Below are 23,993 nucleotides of genomic sequence, written 5' to 3' on the forward strand. Positions count from 1 at the left end.
CAGGACAGATGACCCCTCCAGGACCAGTGGTGAGAGTGGTGATGCCTGGAGGGTGGAGGGAATGTGGGGTGTAAAGGGGGAACGGATTACAAGAATCTACATATAGCAGATGGCGTGGGGAGTCGTCAGTGTAACATATGACAAAATAATTTATGAATTATGAAGGGTTCATAGGGAGGGGGGAGTGAGGGGGGAAATGAGGAGCCGATATTAAGGGCTCAAGTAGAAGGTAAATGTTTTGTGGATGGCAACAAACGTACATGTGCTTGACACAACGGATGTATGTATGGTGATAAGAATTGTACGAGCCCCCAATAAAATGATTAAAAAAAACACTCAAAAAAGCCGATGGAATCTGGTCAACATCTATGACCCCATTCAACATTTATTGAGAAAACTGTCAAGCCATGATGCAGGGCAGGGGTATGGCGTGGATGTTAACAGAACGACCCCTGCCCTTCAAGCTCACGTTCTAGTGAGGCAGCTACTAGGGCAGACGGTATTAAGTGCCATGAAGAAAAGCAAGGCAGAGGAGGAAGACAGGAGAGCAGAGGCAGTAACTTTAAATAACATGATCGGCAAAGATCTGAAGGAGACAAGGGCTTGAGCCCAGCAGGCAGCTGGTGAAAATATTTAAGCAGAGAAGTGTAAAGACCGCAAGGTAAAAAGAGCCTTATAGATGGAGCGAGCACTGCGGGAGAGAAGTGGGGCCAGAAACAGTGGCAACTAGCTGAGGGTCTTGTAAGGTATTCCAAGGATTTGGACCTGTACTTACTCAAGAGGGAGAGAAGTACTGAAGGATCTTGACCCGATTTCTGATTTTAAAAGGATTCTATGGTTATGTCAAGACAGGCTCAACCAGACAAAGGGGAAGCAGGGAAGGCCAGTTTGGAATGTACTTCAAGAACTTAGGACCAAGATACAGGAGTGTTGGACCATAGAAGTAGTGTTTATTCAAGATTTCCAGAGGATGGCATTTTGGCATTTTCAAATTTAACTGCCATGCAAGAGGTAACAGAACAAGCAGCTGTTCTGTTATCTCAGGTGAGCCACGAGCCGGTCTGGAGTTCGGATTCAGTTGCAGGCTGTCTCCGGACAAATGATACCTTAAGTGCTTCTAACCGTCACTCTCACGGCCATTGAGTTGATGCAGACTCCTAACGACCCCAGAGGACAGTGTAGAACTGCCTCGTGGGTTTCTGAGAGGCTAACTCTTCTTCACAGGAGTAGAAAGCCTCATCTTTCTTCTCTTGGAGGAGCTGGTGGTTTCAAACTGCTGACCTTGTGGATTAGCGCCCCAAAATGTAACCACGCCATCAGTGCTCCCTAAGAATTTCTAAGCTTTGTCCCTTGTCAACAATCACTTACCTCTCCTCCCCCAGTTTCTTTGGTTATTTAAACTCACCTGATTTCAAGAAGCTTGCAAGCATTTTTTGTGCCTCAGATTTTCTTCTATAGGCTAAACTTTCTCAGAGCTTCCTTGAACTTAAGACTTGCACAATGGAGGTGAGAGTGGATTATGATTCAAGAAGCGACAGGGTCCAAGGTACCACTATTTGGGGGGAGAGTGAACATCAAGGAATGTGCAAGAACAGAACTACCCCATCTCCTGAAGACAATAAAAAGCCTCACAAACGTCTTACCAAGATTTAATGTACATTTATTCTTAACACGTGGAACATATAGTATAAAGATTTCATACTGAATAAATGATATTCATTAAGCCAAAAAAGGAAAAAAAGGAGGAATTTACATCAAGTTTTAGCTACATTGTTTGAAATACAAATATGCAGATTTTATCACTGAAAAAATCTCAATTGTGTTTCTTCATCAGGAACTTTAACTGAACCTAGAACTTTTTCACACCTCGATTAGAAAGAAAACAAAACAAAACAAAAACCCAGAAAAAAATAAACTATAAGTTGATTGGCTGCTGAGACAGCAAGGAATTTTTTTTCTTTTTTTTTTTTTAAAGAGAGAGACCTGTACAGCATCGCACCGAGGGAGCGATGTCTGGCAAGAGATTAAATAGCTGTGTCTCGCTTTGTGCAGGTCACCAACTTGTTAACTCGTCATACTATAAAGGGGTGGCTGGGAGGGGGACCAAACTGTGGAGATCCAGAGGGTATGTGCAATGTACAACGTCATATATACACACATGTGGCAGCACAGCGCTGCAGCTAAAGGTTAAAACCAGTTCTAAGAGGTGATCTCAGGGTTATTCATACAATCAAGGAGGAAGAGAAAGAGGTCAGGGTGTTGTAGGTTCACACATGATACTTTGGGGGAAAAGCCTTTTTTTTTTTTCTCCTCAATGTTTAACTAAAAACATTTTTAAAAACTACAGCTTGCTGCTGACCCAGCGTTTTCTCTTTTTTCCATGTGAGACATGATTATTACAGTATGTTTACAGTATCAGGTGTACAGTACAGTACATGAAAGGATCTACACTCTACTGCACAGGCCTCTCCAGTGAACAGGGTCTGTCCACACTGCTCACGTCTCGGCTCCTGCGAGATTGTGAATGTACAACAATAAACCACACACAGTTCAGCAGTCACCTTTGTTGTCCTTCAGAGGGTTATTTTTTTGTATTTTTTTCTTTTCTTTTTTTTTTTAACCATTAAAAACAGTTATGAAATGTGGCGTCCCGTTGATGCAAGGACCGGGAAGCCATTTTTATTTTATTTTATTTTATTTATTTTTTTCCCCAAACTCACTGTAAACAACAGTAACTTTGGTTAAAATAAAAAAGTCTTCTATGTAGGCAGAGCTTTGTCTTTTCAAATAGGGTGGGGACCTGAGGGGAGTAAGGTGTGGACAGGGAACAGAAAGGGGTGGGAGGAGAGGGAGGGAAGAGCAACAGGAGAGACGTTTTTTCCCAAGGGAGAAGCTGGACAGCACAGGGTAAACTTGATTCTGAGGTGGTTTTGCATAAATAAAGGGCAACAGTCAGTTTCTAAGTTCTCCACACACGCACACACACACGGGGGGGAGGTGTCCCACGGCTGTCATGACTGGCCAATCAAAAACAGTACATCACAAATGACTTGTGAAACCAAGGAGTTCATCAACGGCGATACCGAGATGTCCAACAGCCGCGACTCGTACAGAGTGAACTCTGAATGGTTCTCGTCCACCTTGGCCAGGGCAAGCAACGCGCGGGCCGCCCGCCGCATCATGTCCACACTGGTTGGCTCAAAAGGCGGGTTCTGCATGTGGAGGAGACTGGCCTGGCTTTGCTGGAACTGCGTGGCAGCAAGACTGTCCTCTAGGAAGCCCAGGAGGTTGCCGATGCTGCCCTTCTGTACGGCGATGGCGCGGGCTGCCAGACTGTCGCCCTGCGCCAGGTTAGCCAGCAGTACCACAGCCATCTCCCGGCATACCGGGTTCTTTCGGTCACTAAGGAAGCGCACCATGGTGCTATACAACTTCTCCAGTCGGCTGAAGGGGGGTGTGGCCAGAATCAGGTCCACATTGTTGTCCTGGATGCTGAGTTTGCTGAGAGCTTCCAAGACCAGTCTCTGGGGGGAGAGGACGGCGTTGGGGCCCAAGGTAGAGAAGGGGTCCTGGGCTTCAGCTGAGGGGCAGACCGCCCAGTGTAGAAGTCCATCCAGGACAGGCAGACAGATGCTCTCGGGGTACGGGGAGAGGTCCAACTGGCCCGAAATGTTGGCGAGGGTGACCAAGGTGTTTTCCCGGAGCATCTCCAAGCAGTCCCACCACCACTCCACCTTGTTGCAGCTCACCCCTTGGTCCTGCTCCTCCTCCTTCTCGTAAGTTAACGGTGCCTGCTTCCGTTCCGGGTGCTTGTGGTGCAGCAGGATCAGCTTGCCCAGGATCAGCAGCAGCCCCGGGTGCTTGGACATCTCAAAGTCGTTGCCTGGCACAAATGACAGGCTTCGGATGGTGTTGGACACACAGACGCAGCGCTTGGCCAGGGAATCCTGCCAGTCCAGAAGGGTGCACAGTGGGGTCTCATCTTTACTGTGGGGTTCGTCCTCTAGAATTTTGATGTTCCGGTGGCTCTGTGCTGGGTTGATGCCAAATGGGAACTTGCTGCTCTCCTTGGAGGCCTCCGCACTCTTGGACCCCTCCTCGGCCAATGTGCTCGACCGAGTGGACAACATATCATCCATTGTGGCTGTGATCCGCTTTTCTGGAGGGCCATCAGGCGGGGGACCCTCCTGCTCTGTTGTCCCTGGCATACCCTCTGATGCTGTGACATGTTTCTGGGGGGCTGGAGGGCAGGGCACATGAGGCCGGGTAGGCAGCAGCTCTGTCTTGCTTTCAAAGTGGGTCTGAATATGTTCAGTGGTGTCCCCCCCACCAATCCGCCAGTGTAGCAGGCCACTGTCAAACTCCTGCACGCGCCCAAGCTTATCTGAGCAGTCCACCACAAACAGGTCGTTCTTCTGCACGACCTTCACTGGCAGCTTGTCAAACTTACTGATCAGCTTCTCCTCGCTGTTCTCTGAGGGGGGCTTGTCCTTGCCTGAAAAGGCCATCTCCTCATCATTTTCAACTACCTCCTCCTCTTCTTCCTCCTCCAGTTTAGGACCCAAGAGGTCTTCTTCCTCCTCCCCTTCCACAGGCGCTGGACTAGAGGCCTTATTGAATCTCCCAGGGTCTAGTAATGTTCTCTGTCCTGGGTCACCCACCTCATACTCCTTTAAAATGCCAAAGATCTCGATCAGGCAACGTCGGAAATATTCCACAAGGAGCTCCAACAACCCTGGGAGCTAGACAAGAAAGAGGAGGAAGAAGTCAGAAAAGTGGGGCTGAAGAAGAGAGCTGCTGACCAGCAAGGGCTCTCCACAAAGCTTCATGTCCACCCCAGCCCCCTTCCCCAGGGAGCAGGAATCGCTATCACGCTGGAGAAGCAGAGTTGCCACCTCTCCAAAGGCTCTCCAAGTCGTCTCTTCTGTGCACAACACGAGATTTTTCTATCTGCCCAACCCGCCTTCATTGAGGCCTGCCCCCAGTGGGATGGAAACGCTGGCCAGCAGCTTTGCACTTCGCCTGCCAGCATCATCCATCCCTCAGGTTCTTCTTCCCAATCACTTGTCTGTCTTCGGCCAGGGCTCTAAGGTACAGGCTGCATGCCACTGTCAAGTACAGCCTGAAGCTACACGCAACGGGATGATCACTTCCAACACAAGCTGAAAGGAGGGAACGCAGTAAGGACAGATGTTCATCTGTCCTCTGCTCCAAGTTCCCCAATACCCCAGGAGGCTGGACCTCCAAAGGCCTTGCACAGTGAATGAGTGAGTTGAGCCCTCTGCTCTCCCAAACTGGGGCTAAGAAAACACATTTCCAGATCAAGCAATTTCCAGCTGTATAGTATATCAGAATTTGGGGGGCGGTGGGGGGTGTTTGGTAGGGAGGGGAGTCTTAAGTATATGAGGAATTACTGGGTTTGAGTTTTAACTTTTCTAGGAACTAGCTGAATGATTTAAACCAAGCTGAGGATTTTTCTGTCTCTCCATCAAAAATGATGGAAACCCTAAATTGTCCTGAGGTATAAATGGATTACTATACAAAATATCCAATGAATTGAAATTGTTCCATCAATATTTGCCTTTTCTTTCTTAAGGAAGAGGGAGTATTATACTAAGAAAGTTAAAGCAAGGCTTTGTGATCACAAAGATTCCACTGACCAATCTATGTTCCTATGCACAGCCTAAGTCCGAGCCTCTTTAACTCATCTTTACACGGCCACATATGTTGCCTCACAGGCCACATGGGGCCTGGCACAAACTGAGGACACAGTCAATAGTAACGTTAGCTCCTTGACAGGTGGGTTGATAAGGAGGCAGGATGATCAAAAGAAGGAGCAGGACAGTGCAGCTGGGCATCCTGTGGAAGCTCCAGGTGTACTATTGTGGAGAGAGGGTCTGGAGAAGCAGCACATCTCACACAACCGAAATAACTCACAGCCCTCCTCTACTCAAGAGTGAAAGAAGGAAGGGATAAATGAATGGCTCTGTTCTTAAAGACAGACCGGTTCTTCTTGGTGGTCTACAAATACGGTGTCCTCCTCCCTGACATCACGAGAATCTGTACCCTTACCAAATGGCAGAAGTTTCCCCCAAGTTCCCTTTGAAAGAGACCCTGTGCTAAGGAATCAACATGGACTCTCACACCACCTGTGCCAGGATTCCAGGTCCCCCATTCTTCCCCAGGTAATGTACTCACCTGACTGAGGTTGAAGGTCATGATGCTATTATCATCATACAGCAGGATGTTAATGGTATCTAATGCCCACGTGCTCTCTGCCAGCAGCCCAGACTTGAGTGACATCATTACCCGCCATGCCTCCGGAGTTCCTGAAATAAACCCCATGTCTTGCATCCACCACAGTCCAGATTCGCTGGAGTCCACTCCACCACTGCCCCAGGCTGGCCTGTGGGTTTGGCTACTCTGAAGATAGATAATCCATGGTAGGAGGCAGTTTCTCTCCAGATGACAACAGACACCCACCCCAGGTTTCGAAGCCTTTCTAAGACATGAAAACGGAGCCCTGGTAGCACAGTGATTAAGTGCTCAGCAGGGACTTAAGAGGTTTAACTGAAGAAATATGTGGCCGAAGTACATCTATGGAGCAGTTCCATCATGCCCTATAGGGTCACTCAGAGTTGGGACGGACTCGATGGCAATGGGTTAAGGACATTACTTCATAATGATTTCTTGAAGCCTGAAATCTGTTTTCCTTTCTTAGCAGAAATTCCTTTACCCTACTTTACTCAACACCGGACCAGACGGGGCTGTACTGAGAACACGAGCATGGGAAGGAGCCAGGAGGGAGAAATGATGAAGTAGCCCAACCAGGGACGTCTCCTTACCAATGTCTTTCATTGTGAGCCTCCTCCTCTGCTTCAACACAGGCTGTGTGGCTTCGACAGAGCCAGGTGGGAAGGTAATATCCCGCCGAATCATGGGGGGCTGCACAGGGGCAGGCGCTATGTGCGAAGCAGGTACTGGTGGGCCTGCCTTCTGCATTTTCATCCCAGAGTGCAGGAACGGAGACTTACTAGGAGAGGTGCGGTTCTCCATTGGCCGAGGCAAGGGAGCAGGGCTGGATACCTGAGGAATGTGATTCTGCATGCTTGGTGGGGGCTGGTAGTTAGATGGAGGGGGTCTTGTCATAGGAGGCACGGGGGCAGAGGGACCATATGGAGGCTGGCGTGTGCCATGGGAGGGCCATGGACCTTCATGATTGGCCCTCTGATCCGTGTGCAGCATTTCATCTGTTCGGTTTACACCATGATAGGCGGGACCCTGGGGGGCAGAGGCTGAGCTCTGCCTGTTGGCATAATTGTAGGTCATGTCATTGCGCCCCTGCCACATGGTGCCTTGCTGAGCAACCTCAGATGATGCCTGTATGGGGCCACCCATCATTTGTGGTGGCATGTTCTGCTGGGCATTGGAGCCAGGGGGTGCAGAGACACGGTCTCGGCCAAATTGGAATGGAAATTGGTTCTGGGGGCCGCCTGCTGGTCGGCGCTCTGTAGCAGCGGCAGCAGCGGCAGGATAGGCATTGCCATACTGGTTGTACACATCCTGCTGAGGGGAAGGCTGAGCAGTTTGTTGCTGGCTGGCAGGCTGGGGCTGCGCTGGGGGCAACTGCTGTTGCTGCGGCTGACCCTGCCCTGTGCTGTAGGGCACACTGTACATCTCTCCTTCGTGCCGTTTGGCAGGAGGGCCATATGTGCCATCCATCGGTCGCTTATAATTCTAAGACAGAGACAAGCAGAGGGGAAGTTAGTATTTTGCACTCAGGGACACAGGACAGACAAACGTAGACCCACAGACACCAAGATGGCTACAATTACTTGCGTGGCCTACAGACACTTGCCTGCCCCCCACCAGAAGAACAGGCCCCAAAAGACTAAAGGCATCACTCTTCCAAAATGTTTTGAAATGGATTATGAAAGTACACCTATTCTCTTCTCCCCTGCCATTTCCTGGCTTAAGTAGAAATGGGTACAAAAACCTCAAAACGCAAAAGAGGGCCAGCTGATTCCCTTCTTAAGACATTTGTCTGGGGGCAATGAGTGTACAAATGTGCTTCACACAATTGATGCATGTATGGATTGTGATAAGAGTCGTATGAGCCCCTAATAAAAAGATTAAAAAAGAAGAAGAAGAAGAAAAAAGACACTTGTCTGGATTCCCAAAAGGAAAGTGACGGAGGCTGGCAGCTCTGGATTATCAGGAGGGTGTAAAGCAGCCGGGAGAAGCACCCTAGCATTTTCAGCAGTTAGATCACGAACTAGTTTTCAAGAGGAAGCTACCTCAGTCCACTCCTTTCTTACCTGCTGCTGCTGCTGATACATTGTGGTCTGTTGGCTGGGGAAGGGGCTACCAGAAGGGGTGCCTTGGCTGGAGAACTGATTGCCATAGGAATCATGTCTGCAGTTGGGAGAGAGACAGATCAGGGGGGGGTAAGTGATACCCTGAGCCAGTGCAACACCAAAGCTAGGCCAGGTCAGGCTTCCCTCACCGTTGCTGCTGCTGCTGCTGCTGTTGCTGTTGCTGCTGCTGCTGTGGGGGATAGCGACTAGGAGAATACATCCCCGAATCTGGGTTGGAAGGCATGAGATTTGGTTGTGGGGCCCCAGTGCCCATGTTTCCCTCAGGTCCTATCCCAGGTTCCGTCCTGTATAGAAATGGGAGAGGCAAATGGAATCCACCAGACAACTGTGGGGACTGGGATGGGGACAGGAGTGGTGGGTGGGGAGTCCTGCTTACCTCACTCGGTCATAAGGACCTCCGTATGGGTAGTGCTGTCGTGGTCCCATGGCCACATTCCCCAGTCCAGGGCCAGCAGCACGGCTGTAAGGGTCCCCCATTCCACCATTGGGGCCCTGCCCCGAGGACATGAAGGGGTCACTCCCTGGAGCTGAGTACAGACAGACAGAGGCAGTGAGAAAACGGACTAATCAGCAAGTCTGCTGAAACAGTGGTTTTCAACCTTCCTAATGCCGCACCCTTTAATACAGTTCCTCACTGGACACAGGGAATCCAGGGCAGATGAAGCCCTCAGGACCAGTGGTGAAAGTGGCAATACCAGGAGGGTGGATTAGAAAGGGGGAAACGATTACAAGGATCTACATAAAACCTCCTCCCTGGGGGACGGACAACAGAAAAGTGGGTGAAGGGAGACATTGGACAACATAAGACATGACAAAATAATAATTTATAAATTATCAAGGGTTGGGGAGAGGGGGCACATGGAGAGGTAGGAGAAAAAAAATGAGGAGCTGCTCCCAAGGGCTCAAGGAGAGAGCAAATGTTTTGAGAATGATGATGGCAACAAATGTACAAATATGCTTGACACCATGGATGGATATATGGATTGTGAAAAGAGTTGTACGAGACCCCAATAAAATGCTTAAAAAAAATACAATTGCTCTTGTTCTGATGACCACCCCCAACCATAAAATTACTTTCGTTGCTACTTCATTACTGTAATTTTGCTACTGTGATGAATCAGGCCACCCCCTGAAAGGGCCCTTTGACCCCCAAGTTGAAGACCACTGGCTTAAAGGGTCTAGGAAAGCCGCAGGGCCTCTTCAGAGCTCAAAGTCTTTCCAGACAAATTCAAGAGCTCCCCCCACCCCCCAAAGGTCCTAACCAGCCAAGAGCACTTACTTGTTAAGGGGTGACAAATTATGCCAGGGAGAGGAAATTAAGAAATGAGGCAAGGATGAAGGAGAATGGTTAGGACATGCTTAGGAAATGCCTTATCTCAAAAGGATGGCTGGGCAAGATGAGCCACCCTGAAAATATGCCCCATTTCTCCCTCATCCTGGACTTGAGGGCACAAAGTCAATGGTCAAGGTCACCTTTCCTCATGCTGCCATAAGGATCCTTATTTGGCTCGTAGGACATGCGTCCCATCATGTCAGAGGTATTCATACTGGGTTGGTACCCAGGGTTTGGAGTCATGGAATTCCGCTTCTGGAATGTGGGGTCACTTCCATCAGGAAAGGCATCCTGGATCCCGACTGAATTACTCCTGCTCCAGAGTGAAGAAAGCTAATTAAACTCCAAAGAAAGCAATTCCCCTCAGTAAATGCAAAACTCAGAGGGGTCACTGACTAGGCAACTAAGCACCCATGGGAAGCAACGGAAGAGCATGAATGCATCCATTTCTCAAGTCCCCAACCCCTGGCCTCACCTCATGCCCGGCAAGGGAGGGATCTGGCTGTGCGGTGTGGATGCTGGAGTTGGTGGCTTCAGGTCACCTCCTTCTGCCATCGAACTGCTGGTGGACTGAGGAGTCTGTGGCCCCTGCATAGACCCCGACCCCGCTGTGGAGAGAGTTGCAAGGGTGAGCAGCTTTATTGGAGAGAAGATGCTTCACAGGCACACACATGCACACCCTGGGAACTCCCTAGGAAAGAGTTTCCTATGGATCCTCCTCAACACAGACCAGAAAGGCTTAAAAGCTGAAGGTTCTATTGTTTCTTTCCAATGACTGACATTTGGAGAATTGGAGTGATGTGACAATGACATCACTAATCTGATGATTTCTCCAGTCACTGCCCTGATTTCTTCTTTATCCCTCATTTATTAAAGCTTCTAACACTGGTGTGCAACACCAGATCAGGGCCCCCTAAATCCTAGGCATGGAAGTTCCATCTTGTTCCAAACCCATGGTTCTCCCTTTAAGGAGCCCGGGAGCTCCTATTCCCCAGCATCCAGCAGTGTCATCACTCAGGTTCAAATGTTCCTCTAAGCTGAGGCCCACAGAACGAGGACCAGTAATTAATGTTTCCATTAGTTACCATTCCCAGCAGCAGATCTCCCAATGCTTAAGCCTCCCCAGCTGATGACTCATCTCAGGCACTCATTATACCCATGGAGGTCAACATCAGGGCACGTGTGTTTACACCCACCTTCCAGGCGCCCTGGCCTTCTACCCCCCGCCCCCCAACGCTCACCCAGGCCCCAGCCTTCTTTCTGAAAGGAGGGTGGGCAGAGGCACTCCCATCGGAGAGTTCCATTCATACCCCATCCCCACCCCCTCCTTTCATTCATTACTAATCTCAGCTCCCTGGGGAATTCAGGACGCTAGTCTAAACTGCATTCTAAGGCGCTGACATCAGTGGGCCAGAGCTCCCAGATGGCCCTGCCTCATTGCCATTTGTCAGTTTTCCCCACTCCTTGAATGTCCCTCCTACTCACCAGTTTACAAACATTTGGCGATATGCCAGGTGCACAATGAAACGAAAACTTAAGGCTGTTGCAGACTACTTCCTAAGGGAGTCACCACTACCCACGCTTTAGTCTGCCAACCCGCTCAGCCCCGTGGTCGGGCAAGGCAGGGCACACATCTCAGGCAACTCCTCGGCCATCCTGTAGGCAGGCACCACCGGGCAAGAACCCTGGCAGTCAGCCCTTAGCCTTGGTTAGGGCCACTTGGTCCATCCTTACCAGGAGAGGGAGGCTGGATCTTGGGCTGAGACTTCTTGGAATCAGCAGCTGCAAAGATGTCTGGGGGAGGATCTTCTCCCCGCTCAATCTTGCACTCAAAGGCATAGAGACACTGGATATACTGCTTTTTCAAGGAGCTGGCAGCACTGCTTGAGGTGCCTACATTGAGGTTGGTTGCAAGTTCCCGCCATTTTTTGTTCTTGTTGACCTGTACAACCAAACAGAAGAGTCCACCTGGTCATTTCTGCCAAGCCCCAACCTATCAAGACTGCCACATATCGGTTGGTTCTCAGTTAAACCATGAACTTGAACCCCACTGGGGGGATAGTTCACAACAAACAGGAACTCAAGGTCTAGCCTCACTCTACCCGCAACACCCTCTATCCACAAGCCATTGCCAACTGCCAGGCAATGTGCATTGCAAATCTCACATCACTCCAAGAGAATAGAATTCAAAAGGTGTGGTTTTTACTTTACACAAACCCCTGGAGTGTGTGTGTGTGTGTGTGGGGGGGGGGGGGGGGGCACAGGCATGAAAATCACCCTTAAATCTCTTTCAGTAATAAACCCAACAATGACTGGTATTTGCTGTCCATCAAGTGCTCCTCGAGGTGCTTGATATACAAACATGCATTTAAGCCAAGGTGGAGGTACTATTCTCTTTTGCCAATGAAATGAGGAACGTGACAGAGCCACTTGTTCCATCCCAGGCTGGTGGGTGGCAGCTGACGCCACAGTTCACGCTCTGATATGCTCCCTATGAGGGTCCCTTTTGTAAAGTGATGGCTCTGTCATTATCAACTGCCACCTGTCTTGGCTTATTTTGTCAAGCTGAGACCTTCACATTTAACTTTTTTCTACAAACTTGACACTTCTGTGCCCAAGACCATTCCCCATGCGCCCACTACAATCACTCTTTCTGTTCCAGCTGGGCTAGTGTCCCTGTGCGCACGGTGATGCCAACAGAGCATCTACCCCATAGTAAGCCTGTCCACAAGCTACGTTCCACGCGCTTCCCAGGGAGAAGCAGGATAAGGAAGCCTAGATAAATAGAGTACAACCTACATAGAAAGGAGATGACTGGGAATACTTCCTAGAGCGGGTAACACCCGAGCTGAATCTTGAAGGTCGAGGTGGCCCTGGTTGGACATTCCACACTGTCTCCTACCTCTAGGTCATCTGTGCCAGTCCACTGAACAGCCCGGCCCCTCCCTCCACACCCAAACCCTAATCCTCTGCCCACGTGAAGCCTTCAAACTTTTTCTCTGGGAACTCTTGTCTTTAGCAGTGAGCTACACTGTAGCACCCAGAAGGTCTGGATCCTTTTGTAGACTGGATGAGAAGCCCAGGTTTCTGAGTTCCCTCTGCAACTAGTTCCACGTCTAGAGATCCACAAAGTAAGGCAAACAACCCAATACTCCGGCCCCCCCATGAGAATCCCTGTGGGGATTGGCAGGAATAGGCTCAGGGGTCAACTTAAGAGCCTTCTATGGCTCTGCTTCCCACGCCAGTTGTGTGCTAGTGTGCACGTGTCTTGTTTTGTTTTCCTTTGTGGGGGAGGGGAGTAAGTCTGAAGGGAGAAGGAATTCATAACTGACTGTTGGTTGGCTTCATTCCAACCACTTTCTTTTCTGCTGGTGACAGTTGTTTTCCTCTTCTGGTTCAGAAGGTTTGGAGTCAGTCCCTACCAGCGACACCTTGCTCTGGCCTGACAGCATGCTCCAGAACACATAGAAGGGGAAGTGCTCGCAGGGCAAAGGGTGCTGCTGTCGGCATTGCCGGTTTAAAACAAAATCCTAAATTATCAAGACAGAGTCCAATTCAAAGGCTTTTGGAAGGAACTAATCCATTAACTTCCATCAGCCATACAGAGAACACAACACACAATTCCTAAACACACAAACAATTATCTATTAAATAGCTCCTGAAATTCTATCTCCACTGGGAAGCTTCTTGTATTGAAAGGGTCTGCTTCTGTATCACCTTACTGGCCAATTTTCTGCGGCAGAAACATTTATGTTTCGCTACTTCCAACAGGGTCAACACTGTCCCTATTTCACAAGTAAGAAAACAAAACCTCTGATAGATACTTCTGGGCCACACATGCTGTATGCAGCCAAGAACAGGGTTCACAGCCAGCCCATCTCTCCAAACGCTTCCTTATTACGCCTATGGAATCTGCATGCCCACAGCCTTTCTCTATCTCTGCCCCCAGATCAGGACTTAGATCTGTGGTAAACAACTTAATGCAAACACCTCCTACTACTCAGGGCGGCCTCAGCATTTTGCCCTACACCATGTCCCGGAGTTTTGATGTAGACAGTAGGAGTGGGGAGTGAGAGGCACCAGGTCTTGTCAAGCACTCACCTGAGTCAATCCACCAATCTCCTTCACAGACACATAGAGGCGATAGAGGTCCAGAGGCTTCCTGCCCACAGCAGGCAGATTTGTCATGCCCATGGCCTTCTCTTCTGTGAAGGCCAGGTAACGGTCCACCCACATCTTCCTCTCGGGCTCACCACCCAGCTCATACAACTTGGTGATCTTCTCATTGGTTGTAGTAGAGGAACTGGATTTCTGGAAGGAGGCAGTCAAAATCCATAGGGATGGGTAAGAGTCAAGGCTAAGCTAAGGGTCTCAGAAATCCCTTGGTTTTTATGCTGGGGTGGTCTACCTGTCCAAGGCAGAAATCGTAAAAGGGAGTCAGATTTTTCCTCGAAGGACACTCACTGACTACGTTCTGTACAGGGTGCTGTGCTTGATGCCTTTACAATACGACCTCAATTTTGTAAATATAAGAAAACAGGGCCAAGAAGTCACTGCCATGATCTCACAGCCTTTAAGAGACAGAGCTAAGTATCAAACTCTGTCCAGTTGACATCAAAGCCACTACTAAACACCACACTATTATCCAGGAGCTGGACACAGGTCTACAGACTGCTTCAGAGTAAGAACTCTAGAAATTTAAAACGCCATCTCCAGATAATAGAATAAAAAGAAAAGAAACTCTTCCCCTCAAGAAAGGAAGAATCAGGATTTGGGATATGAGGCTTAGCCACAAAGTCAGCAGCTGGAACCCACCAGCCAACAGCTCCAAGGGAAAGAGAGATGAGGCTTTCTGTTCATCAAGATTTAGAGTCTCAGAAACACAAAGTAGTTTCCTGTCCTACAGGGTCACTGTGAGTGGCAGGAATACAGGGTCTATATGGTAACGCACCCTAACTGCTTTGGTCAACCTTATGTACTTTTCACGGTCCTTTTCCTGCTCCGGTAATCCCACTGCTAAGGCCATTTTGGCAGGGTGCCAATGGTCTCCCTCATCTGGATGAATTGTATCTGCCTTGTCTTTGTCCTGCTTAAGACTTAATAAACGGCCTGGGAGCAGAGCTGCAGATCGACAGATGGCGTGGCAGCTATGATTTTTATTTTTCCTACTTTACTGACAGTGGAAATGAGGTATGGTAACAAACAGAAATGTTTCAAATGACCCAAATGCCAAGCAAGTCTCCAGGCTGCCACACAGTTTACTAGGATAGCATAGGCAAGACCAACCTACAGCAGAAGGGTCAAGAACAGGCCCAAAGCCAACTTGTCTCATGGCCCCCCCCTTCAGGAGAACACAGGATACCAACCACTCCTGATGCTTATTAGTGAGGTCCAGGGTCGCTACCATCTCTTAACTGCTGAGTAAAGGGGGCAGCTTCACAGAGGGTATCTGCCAAACAATACCAATAACCCTACACACCAGTGTCTGGCTATGACATTATGTCATTTACACGAGGGTCTCTTAAGCCAATTCGAGCCTCCTTCAATGTACTATTTATTGTCCAGGGACACTTCATGACAGGAAGAGGGAAAGGACGGCACGCAAGGTGAAGAGCAGTTAATACAGACTGTTACCTTGGATTTGGACTCTGTCTTGGGCGTCCCATCTGCCTTGTTGTTCATTTTGGTGGCTGGAGTTAACTTTACGTCGCCAAGGCCCATCATCTCTGGACTGGTTGCCATCCCTAAAAAAGAGAAAGAATTCCTAAACCCAGAGGTTACGCTGACAGAAACCCCCACGGGAAGCAAAGACTAGGACTTACCTGCTGAATTGTTGGTCATGGTCCCACCCATGGGATATGGCGGTCCCTGAGGGTTGATCATGCCAGCCATACTATTAATCCCTTGTCCATAAGGAGTTCCAGTTCCCATCATACCCCCCTGATTCACATTGGGGTAGCCTGGAGGCCTGAGGAAAAGAGATGGGGAGCAGGAGTTGGAGACATGCAGAGCTCTCAGATGTAGAATTCAGCCCGGCAGGGCTGTGGGCCCGACTCTGCTAGTTAGGGTTCAAACAGGAAACAGAGCCCTACTCTACCTTTTAAGTACCGTCTCTCTCTAAGCCAGCAGTTCTCAACCTGTGGGGCGAGACCCCTTGGCGGGGGTGGGTGTTGAGCGACCCTTTCACAGGGGTCGCCCGATTCATAACCGTAGCAAAATGACAGTGATGAAGTAGCAACGAAAATAAAATTTTAAAAATCATTTCATTGGAGGCTCATACAACTCTTATCACAATCCATCCATCCATCCATCGTGTCAAGCACATTTGTTGCCATCATTCTCCAAACATTTGCTTTCTACTTGAGCCCTTCGAAAATAATTTTATGGATTGGGGGTGGGGTGGGTGTCACCACAACAGGTGGAACTATACTAAAGGGTCTCGCAGCATTATGAAGGTTGAGAAGCTGTATTTCTGTTTAAGGACACAATCTATGGCAAAAGGCCTGGATCATATATTCAATTTTACCACTTTGCCTTGATAGATCCAAACGAGATAGAATGCCTGACACTGCAGCACCTGGAGGCAGCTTGGCACCCTTGCCAGGCCTCTATGAACTCTGCACTCCCAGCCCGTTTGTTTACAGTCCAGCTACCTTGGTTTAGGCCTCATCTCAGTTAAGACAGAACTCACTTTAGGAACTGTGGGCACTAACCATGGGGTGAGGAGAGTGAGGGCCTTCAACAATTAATGGGTCACTCCTGCCAGTGGTCAAGGCAGAGAGAAAATGTCAAAGCAGTAAGATTTCTGTGCTTTAGCACCAGTCAGACGCCCATCAGCTCACATTATTCCCACAGGACCTCCGAGAGCAGCAGCAGACTGGCACACCACAACCCTGCTCTTTTCCCTTCCTCATACCACAGACCCAAATGATGTGCGCCATCGTTAAGAATCCTCTGGAATCCAACCAACTAAACAGAAGAAATCATCTACTCTGAAAACTTACTTTACTAATCAAAATCGTCAGTGCTTTATAATGTTCTTTCTATTTGGTATTTGGTCAGGTCAACTTGAGGCTGAAGGGATAGCACCCAGGGCTCAGCACTTTCGTTGTGTCTTTCACAGTAAGGAAGCCTCGCTCTCTGGAGAGCTCGCCATAAAATGCATACTTCATAGAGAGACAGTTTCATATTCAGAAGCATCTCAATGACTGGAATGACCACCATCCATCTCCACACACTGACACGCTCCACCCTTTCCAAGCCTTCCTTACCTGTTTTGGATAGAGTTGGCAGCAACATGCATGGCAACAGCAGTTTCTTGAGTTTTTCGATTCATGCCCCCTGGTGGGGGGCACATCCCTGACCCAACCTGAGGTGGCATATTGGCCATATTGGGGCCATAAGGCCGGTTGCCCATGGAAGCATGACTCATTCTCCCCGGAGGGAGGGTGCCGTAAGGTGGGATGCCAGGCTGCCCATGCATTTGACCTCCAGCACCCATAGGGTTCATGCTTCCAGCCATGCCAGCACTGGGGTAGTTGGCATTGGGCAAAGCATTATAATTTGGCTGCCTTGGGTAGCCTCCTGAGAAGTGAAAAAGGAGAGAAGATGGAGAGACTTGGTTAGTAATTGATTAGTAATTTGATAGTGTCTCAACCCTAACTCCAAAGATAATGCGTAATGGGAAATACCTGGTCAAGAAAGACGTAACTTTCCCTCACAAAGTGAAGGGGAGCGCAGGAGCCTGTTATAGGCACACTTCAGTTCTTCTCGGAGCCTAAAGACAGGACTCTGCTCTGACTTTACTGCTATGCAGGCCTTTTGACGCCCAGAGGAATTCTTTCTCCTCTACATATTCATTGTGCTTTCTCTCCCATGCTTTGGGTAAATACATTCTGCTTTAGGTTGGTCTAGGGCTAATTTTTTTTGAGCAGAGATCCATCCTACTTGGACCTAATAACTGTAATAACCAATAAAACACCAAAAAATAAAACCCACTGCCACTGAGTCAATTCTGACTCATGACGACCCTCTAGGACAAAGTGGGACTGACCCCTGTGGGCTTCTGAAGTTAAAAATCTTTACAGAAGCAGAAAGCCTAATTTTCCTCCCTTGGAGCGGCTAGTGGTTTTGAACTGCTGACCTTGTGAGTAGCAGTCCAAAGTATAATGTATGTCTCCTGGGCTTCTTGTAATGGCCAGTATTTTATGCTCACTTGGTACTAGGCTAAGTACCTTATCCTTATTTTACAGGTAAAACAGACGCTTGGAGAACAACACTTTTTCCAGGAGACAGAATGTTAGGTGGAGACAAATGGAACCCTGCCTTGCCCTACGCTTCAGGGTCTGGGCTTGGTGGATGATTCAGAACAAAGGACAGTTCTATTCTTATTTCCCAGATCGTGGAACATCAGACAAGAAATTGTTTTCTCCACTCAACTTTAGCTACTCCCGACTGGCTAGTGTACTCACCTTGTGGGCCATACTGAGCCCCCTGGGGACCATAGCTCCCCATGGAGTTCTGCTGGTAAGAGCCCATGCCTGTGTGCATCTGTCCTCCAGAAGGCTGACGAGGAGATAAGGCTGAGCCGGGCTGAGGGGAACTGTACTGGGGCATCTGGGGGTTCCTCTGCATGTAACCTGTTTGTGGAACATGCAATACTCAGCAATTGCTGTCACATGCTGCCGTCATTCTGGTATAACAGGGACAAATTCTCTCTTCTACCCTGTGACTTCCTCACCACCATTTTCTTTAGCAGCCACTTGCATCACTATCTAATTTACTACACAAATCAGGCGCCTTTTCCAGACAACCCTCCAAAGTCATACAACCACTAACCAGGGGATGCCAACTGCTGTCATAAGTTTCTATGAAATGGGGGTTTGAGAAGACAAAGAGCAAGGACAGGAAACAAAATGGTGAATGATTTAAAGGATAAAGACTGAATGATGAATCTTCTATACAGAGTTAAGCACCAGGTGGTGTGTGTGTGGGTAATCCATCAAAACTCTGGCAAGCATTGAGAAAGACTGACTCCGGGGGTGTACAATTCTGGAGATACCAACATGGCCAAGCCCACTCTGGGGTCATAGCTGGTTTCTAGGATAATCTTGAACTCCACGGGCATACAGTTCTCCAAAAGTTACTATACAGAACACTCTGCCCGCAGCACCATTCTCCATCCTCCTCACCACGCCCAGCCCAGCTTCTCACCTCTATCTTGGGCAATGCTTGATTGGTTCATGGAAGGATGCATGATGCTGTCTGACTGGCCACTGGGCGGCCGAGGTGGCATCTGGTTACCTATTCCAGACACAGAGAAACACGCCAGTCAAAGGTTTAAGTTTGTAGATTCTAACTGGGAGGTCAATTCAGAGATGGAAGATGGCTCATGTGAGGGCCAAGCACTTACTAGTATCTAATACACAGAGAGGTGTAGCCCAGGGGTTTCCACCTCCCTTTCCCAAATGTTAATGGAAAGTTTTACAGACATCATCCAGAAATGTTCTTTCTGCTAGTAGAAATCTGGGGCTTGCTCTGATCTTTGGGGGCTGGACCCGTTTTCCTCCCCCTCTGGAGCCCAGCATTTGAGGGTACCTGGCACTGCAGCAGGCGAGAGTGGTCCTGAGCGAGACTGAGCAACACTGGCGGGAGAGCCAACAGGGGACGGGGAGGGGCCTCGGATGCCAGGCAGGTGAGGGGAGGTATGAGGAGAGAAAGGAGACTGAGCTGGATTACTCTGCTCTCCTTGGCTGCTGGAAATCCCTGATGTGCTCACTCCAGGGCTCAGAGCTCCTTCTGTCCCCATGGGGAGATCGTCTATTGAACCAGACAGATCCTGAAACATACATATACAATGACACAGATTAGGCAGAAAGAGCCTTTCCCCAATAAGCTCAAATCAATACACATAGCAATGTCCTTAAATAACCAAGGGAAAACATTAGTCAGGATACTTTAGTTCACATATGATAAACTTTCTGTAAAGGGACAAATAGTAAATAATGACTCAACTCTGCTATTGTCACATATAAGCAGTCGCAGATAATACATAAACAAGCGACTGTGTTCCATAGCTTGCTGACCTCGGCTCTACCCTCTTGGAAGCAGAGGTCTGCTTTCCTCTTCTTTCTCAGCCCTACAGTCAGAAGTGAGCACGTCGCTCCTACAGTCACAAGTCTTTAGGTCGGACTTCAGTTCTAACCTGACAAAGTGCTACCAGGAGGACACCAGAAACTACAAGAGAAGGTAACGGGTTTGAGCAGTGTTCACAGGTCCCCTCTCCTCAGATTATTAGAATAACTTTCGTTTACCAAGGATTCATTCACTCTGAGTCACATTTGGTAGCACAAGGGGTACAGGGGGAGAAAGGGGCCCATTACGTAGGAAAGCCAGCCAATTCAATTCCTTAAATACCAAGAAGGTCTGGGTCTCTACTCCTAAGCCCGAGAAGGGATCAGAGCTACTGATAAAGGCCCAGGTCTGGGAAAACCCTGTGGGAGGAGAGCTATGCTGGCACAATTGGGACAGAAATCTAATCATACTCCCTCAAATAAGCTCACCTTGAAAAGTTCCATGCAGGGGGATTCTGGCCCTAGGAGCCTGACAGTAACCCTCGCAGTCAAGAGCTTCTCAGGCTCTTCCCCCAAGCACTCACACTGGGTGGATCTTTCCCAGGCACGCTGGCTACCTGGCTAGGCCGGCAGTGTTTCTGCAGAGTTCCACGGACAGAGCTTACTCGGAAGGCAAGCTAAGTAGAGAGGTATTCATTTGTGTCTGCATCCAGTTCTCAGTGTAAACTGAAAAATCAAAACTAGCATTCCTGCTGATGAGAAGCAGGCATTGGTTGGTATACATAATATGCTTTGAAAATGCAATCTGAATTAGTTCCAAGATAGAAAGGAACTCGAGAGCCATCTCCAAGTAGCACCAAAGAAGCTCTTCCCTCTGGCAGGACTAAACTACCTGGAGACTAAAGGGCTTTGGGTTCCTGGTACACGAGGGGCAAGAGCCCATTCCTGTGTTGAGGAACCAAGATGACAAGAGGGTTTAAAAGCCCTACAGTCTAGGACAGAAACCACAGCCCAGTGCTGTGTTTTAGGGCCTAGAAGATTTCCTTATCAAGCTGCCAGCTTTTGGTACTAAGAACTACTTACTGGCAGGAAACAGAAGAAATTGAGAGGCCATATGACAAAAACCTGACTTTGTTCTAATGGCTTTAAAAACCTGTGTTTTGTTTTGCATTAGCAGTATGTTTACATTTATCTTTAATTGTATGGGACCTTCTTCGTGACATAAACATTTCAGATAACACAGTCCCCCTTGGCTTTCTGCTGCCTTCAATAGAAGAAACCCTGTTCAGTTTGGTATACATCCTTGGAGGCCTGCAGAATTGAGGGGAGAGGGGTGGGAGAAAGGACGAGAGGGAGAGAGAGAGGGAAAGAAAGGAAACCACCAACAGCCACTGGAGCCAAAAGACAACTGCTGCAGGGTTGGGGAAAGCACTGAAGTTCCTCAGTCACACCTCTGGTAAGAACCCGGGCGCACCACAGAGCTTTACAGTGAACGTCCCTAGTGCGGCTCAAGAATCCCAGGAACCTAGAGAAACTCCTTGCAGCCCCACGGCAGGCTCCAAGAAAGCTGGAGGCATCTGCTGTTGCAAAGAGTGGTTTCCTTCAAGGAAGCACTGTGAGGTGGCTTTAATTTTGGTAAAGTACCCTGAGCTCCTTGGAGAAAAAGTGCTAGTAAACCACTGGCAACAGCCCCCACCTGGACTGGGATGCTCGGGCACAGGATAATACAGAGGAAGGAAGAGCATTAATCGTCTCATCGCTCTGATTTGGGTCGTTTAAGGCCAACCTCTCAAACTCATTTTCATCACATGGTAACTGGTCAATGGGGAGGGAGTTAGTATGGGTGCCTACCGTCCTAGGAGGTACATACAACTGTTGTAAACATAAGGAGGCTGCTTTTCTGGGTCATACGGCCAAGCTACCCAGCAAGTGGCAGAAACCAGATTTAAACCCAGGTTTGCCAATGCCCAAAGCAGTGCGTCTCAACACGTGGGTCGTGACCCCTTTGGGGATCGAACGACCCTTTCACAGGGATTGCCCAATTCATAACAGTAACAAAATGACAGTGATGAAGTAGCAACAAAAATAATTTTATGGTTGGGGGGGTGGTGGTCACCACATGAGGAACTCTATTAAAGGGTCGTGGCATTAGGGAGGTTGAGAACCACTGGCCCAAAGCCTATGCCACCTCACTCTCCATTATGCTACGATAAGTGAACTGAGGAAAGAAGCACTACACCTTGGAGCCAGGAGACAAAGGCCAAACTCTTGGTATTTGTCACTTGGTACTTATCACTAAAATGGCAAAGAGCTGGGCTTCCATCTTCTCATTTATATGAGTGAGTTTCAAACATTCATGGGAAAATGCCATTATTTTTCGTTCTATTTCCCCACAAATGTTATGAAAGTACATTCTCAGTCAACCTTAGTACGCAATGAAGCATACTCGTGAAACCCCACTACCACTATAGATATGGCCAGGCCAAACTTGCAGCAGCAATACCCTAGAACAAGAGGCTCAACAACAAACTAGCAGGGCGAGACGTAATGGAAGCCAAAGGCAGTGGCCCCAGTGCTTAATCTTAATCATGGTGACTGTTTCTATTGGGAATGGGAGGGCGAGGTAAAGGTAAAATCTCCAGGAGTGATCAACAGTCCAGGCAGGTTTGCCCCCTTTGCCGCCAAGAACAGATACTGCTCTGAACTTCGACTGTTCTGAACTTCGAGGCCTCTGATTGCATAGGACACACCCCTCTGCTTTCTACCCTACAAAAAGCCAGTTTTTCAGGTCTTTTGTTCCACAAAAAGCCAGATGTCTGGTTGTTGAGTCAGACCTCAAAGTGCCTAACAAGTTCAGTATTTTACAACACAAACATGATCAAAAGAAAAAGTCCCATCAGCCCAAGCCCTTCTTTCCCTAGTGGAGCTTCACCCTTTGACATTTGATTCGAAGACTCTTCCGGTTCTCAGTGCTACCCAAAGGGCCCAGCTGAAAGGTATCTTCTGGAAGAAATGCTGAAGGAAATGCAGCAGTGCCCCTTACACAGCAAGATCCCTTTCGCAGAGGGGTCTCCTCCAAACACAATTCTGCTGAGATGGGAGGTGAGGATGAGCTCACTCAGTGCCCTGCCAGTTCCAAGCAGCAGCAGGGCCAGGGAGAATTTCCTCACGTGTTTCCAACGTGTTTCGTGCATTTTATTGCTCATCTACCATGCAGATCAAAAGCGCTGGAGCAGGTCCAACTATTTCACACAGAATCTCACACTCCAGGCTGGCTACAGCCCCGAAAGCCTTCATTTCTTCACTTGAAATACTGCCCAATGTTATTTTGGGATGTGACCTGATAGAGGAAGCCCATAGAGAGACTCCATGACGGTAACGGCTCCAGCTGTGAGTGGTTGCCCAGCCTCAGTGAATGCCAGCATGGGTTTGTCAAGCTCTGCTGACAAACAGGACTCAGCAGCTAACACCTTCTCTTCGCACCACAACAAAACCATGCCTGAAATCACACAGTCCACTCCTCATTTAGTGGGGGAGGCCTGGGGGCAGGGGCAGGGGGAGGGGCTGGTGCTCTCACAGAAAGTGTTGCAAGTTCTAACATGAATTGGCTGCTTAGTGGAACACATTTTCAAGCAGGAAGATACCAGATCAGAGGCAAGAGAAGGGGAGGTTTAAATGATCTGCCAGCTTCGTGAAGGTGACATGACTTCACTTTGCAGAGCAGATTAAAAGACACCACCTGGCAAGCCTACAGAATGGGCTCGTGGCAATGCTCAGATTCAGGGCTTCTCCACACATTTGGTTGAATCCTTGAAGGCCAGAGCTTCCGCTGACCCCCAGATGGGGTTTTCACAGCCTTGCAGTTGTGAAGGGTTTTTGCTGAATTGTGTGGATTACTAGCAGGCAAGCCACCCACCACGGGAGCCAAGTAAATTCTATACACATGCTTGTAAAATTCACACACACACACACACACACACACACACACACACTCTCTCTCTCTCTCTCTCTCTCTCTCTGTGGGAAGCTCACAACTTAGTTACACCCAATTAAGAGACAATCTTAGAATTAAAAAGTCCAAAATGCATAGCCTGAAATGACCAAAGCCACCGCACGAGGCTGTTTCCATGCTGCAGGACAGGAGGGACCACAGAGAACACAGAGGTTGAAACTGAACTCCTGATGAAAGGCGGAGGGTAGGCAAAGAGG

General features: G+C 48.7%; 1 protein-coding gene across 1 annotated transcript in view; it reads right to left on the reverse strand.

Annotated features, from left to right (window-relative positions):
• Positions 1–1,639: 1,639 nt before the first annotated feature.
• ARID1A (AT-rich interaction domain 1A) overlaps positions 1,640–23,993 on the reverse strand; it is a 47,121-nt gene continuing 24,767 nt past the window's right edge. Inside the window, exons 4-19 of the mRNA XM_045298772.1 lie at positions 19,309–19,549; positions 18,925–19,014; positions 18,183–18,350; positions 16,983–17,295; positions 15,534–15,679; positions 15,346–15,455; positions 13,813–14,022; positions 11,446–11,653; positions 10,187–10,319; positions 9,852–10,024; positions 8,755–8,905; positions 8,507–8,662; positions 8,319–8,415; positions 6,846–7,737; positions 6,199–6,329; positions 1,640–4,742 (exon numbers count right to left, since the gene is read on the reverse strand). Of these exons, the coding sequence (XP_045154707.1) occupies positions 3,012–4,742; positions 6,199–6,329; positions 6,846–7,737; positions 8,319–8,415; positions 8,507–8,662; positions 8,755–8,905; positions 9,852–10,024; positions 10,187–10,319; positions 11,446–11,653; positions 13,813–14,022; positions 15,346–15,455; positions 15,534–15,679; positions 16,983–17,295; positions 18,183–18,350; positions 18,925–19,014; positions 19,309–19,549 (4,950 nt within the window). The 3' untranslated portion in view covers positions 1,640–3,011. The remainder of the gene's footprint in view (positions 4,743–6,198; positions 6,330–6,845; positions 7,738–8,318; positions 8,416–8,506; positions 8,663–8,754; positions 8,906–9,851; positions 10,025–10,186; positions 10,320–11,445; positions 11,654–13,812; positions 14,023–15,345; positions 15,456–15,533; positions 15,680–16,982; positions 17,296–18,182; positions 18,351–18,924; positions 19,015–19,308; positions 19,550–23,993) is intronic.

The sequence above is a fragment of the Echinops telfairi genome, unplaced genomic scaffold, assembly GCF_000313985.2.
Source record: "Echinops telfairi isolate 266 unplaced genomic scaffold, ASM31398v2 ScPeMD7_7457;HRSCAF=8495, whole genome shotgun sequence".
Lineage (NCBI taxonomy): Eukaryota > Metazoa > Chordata > Mammalia > Afrosoricida > Tenrecidae > Echinops > Echinops telfairi.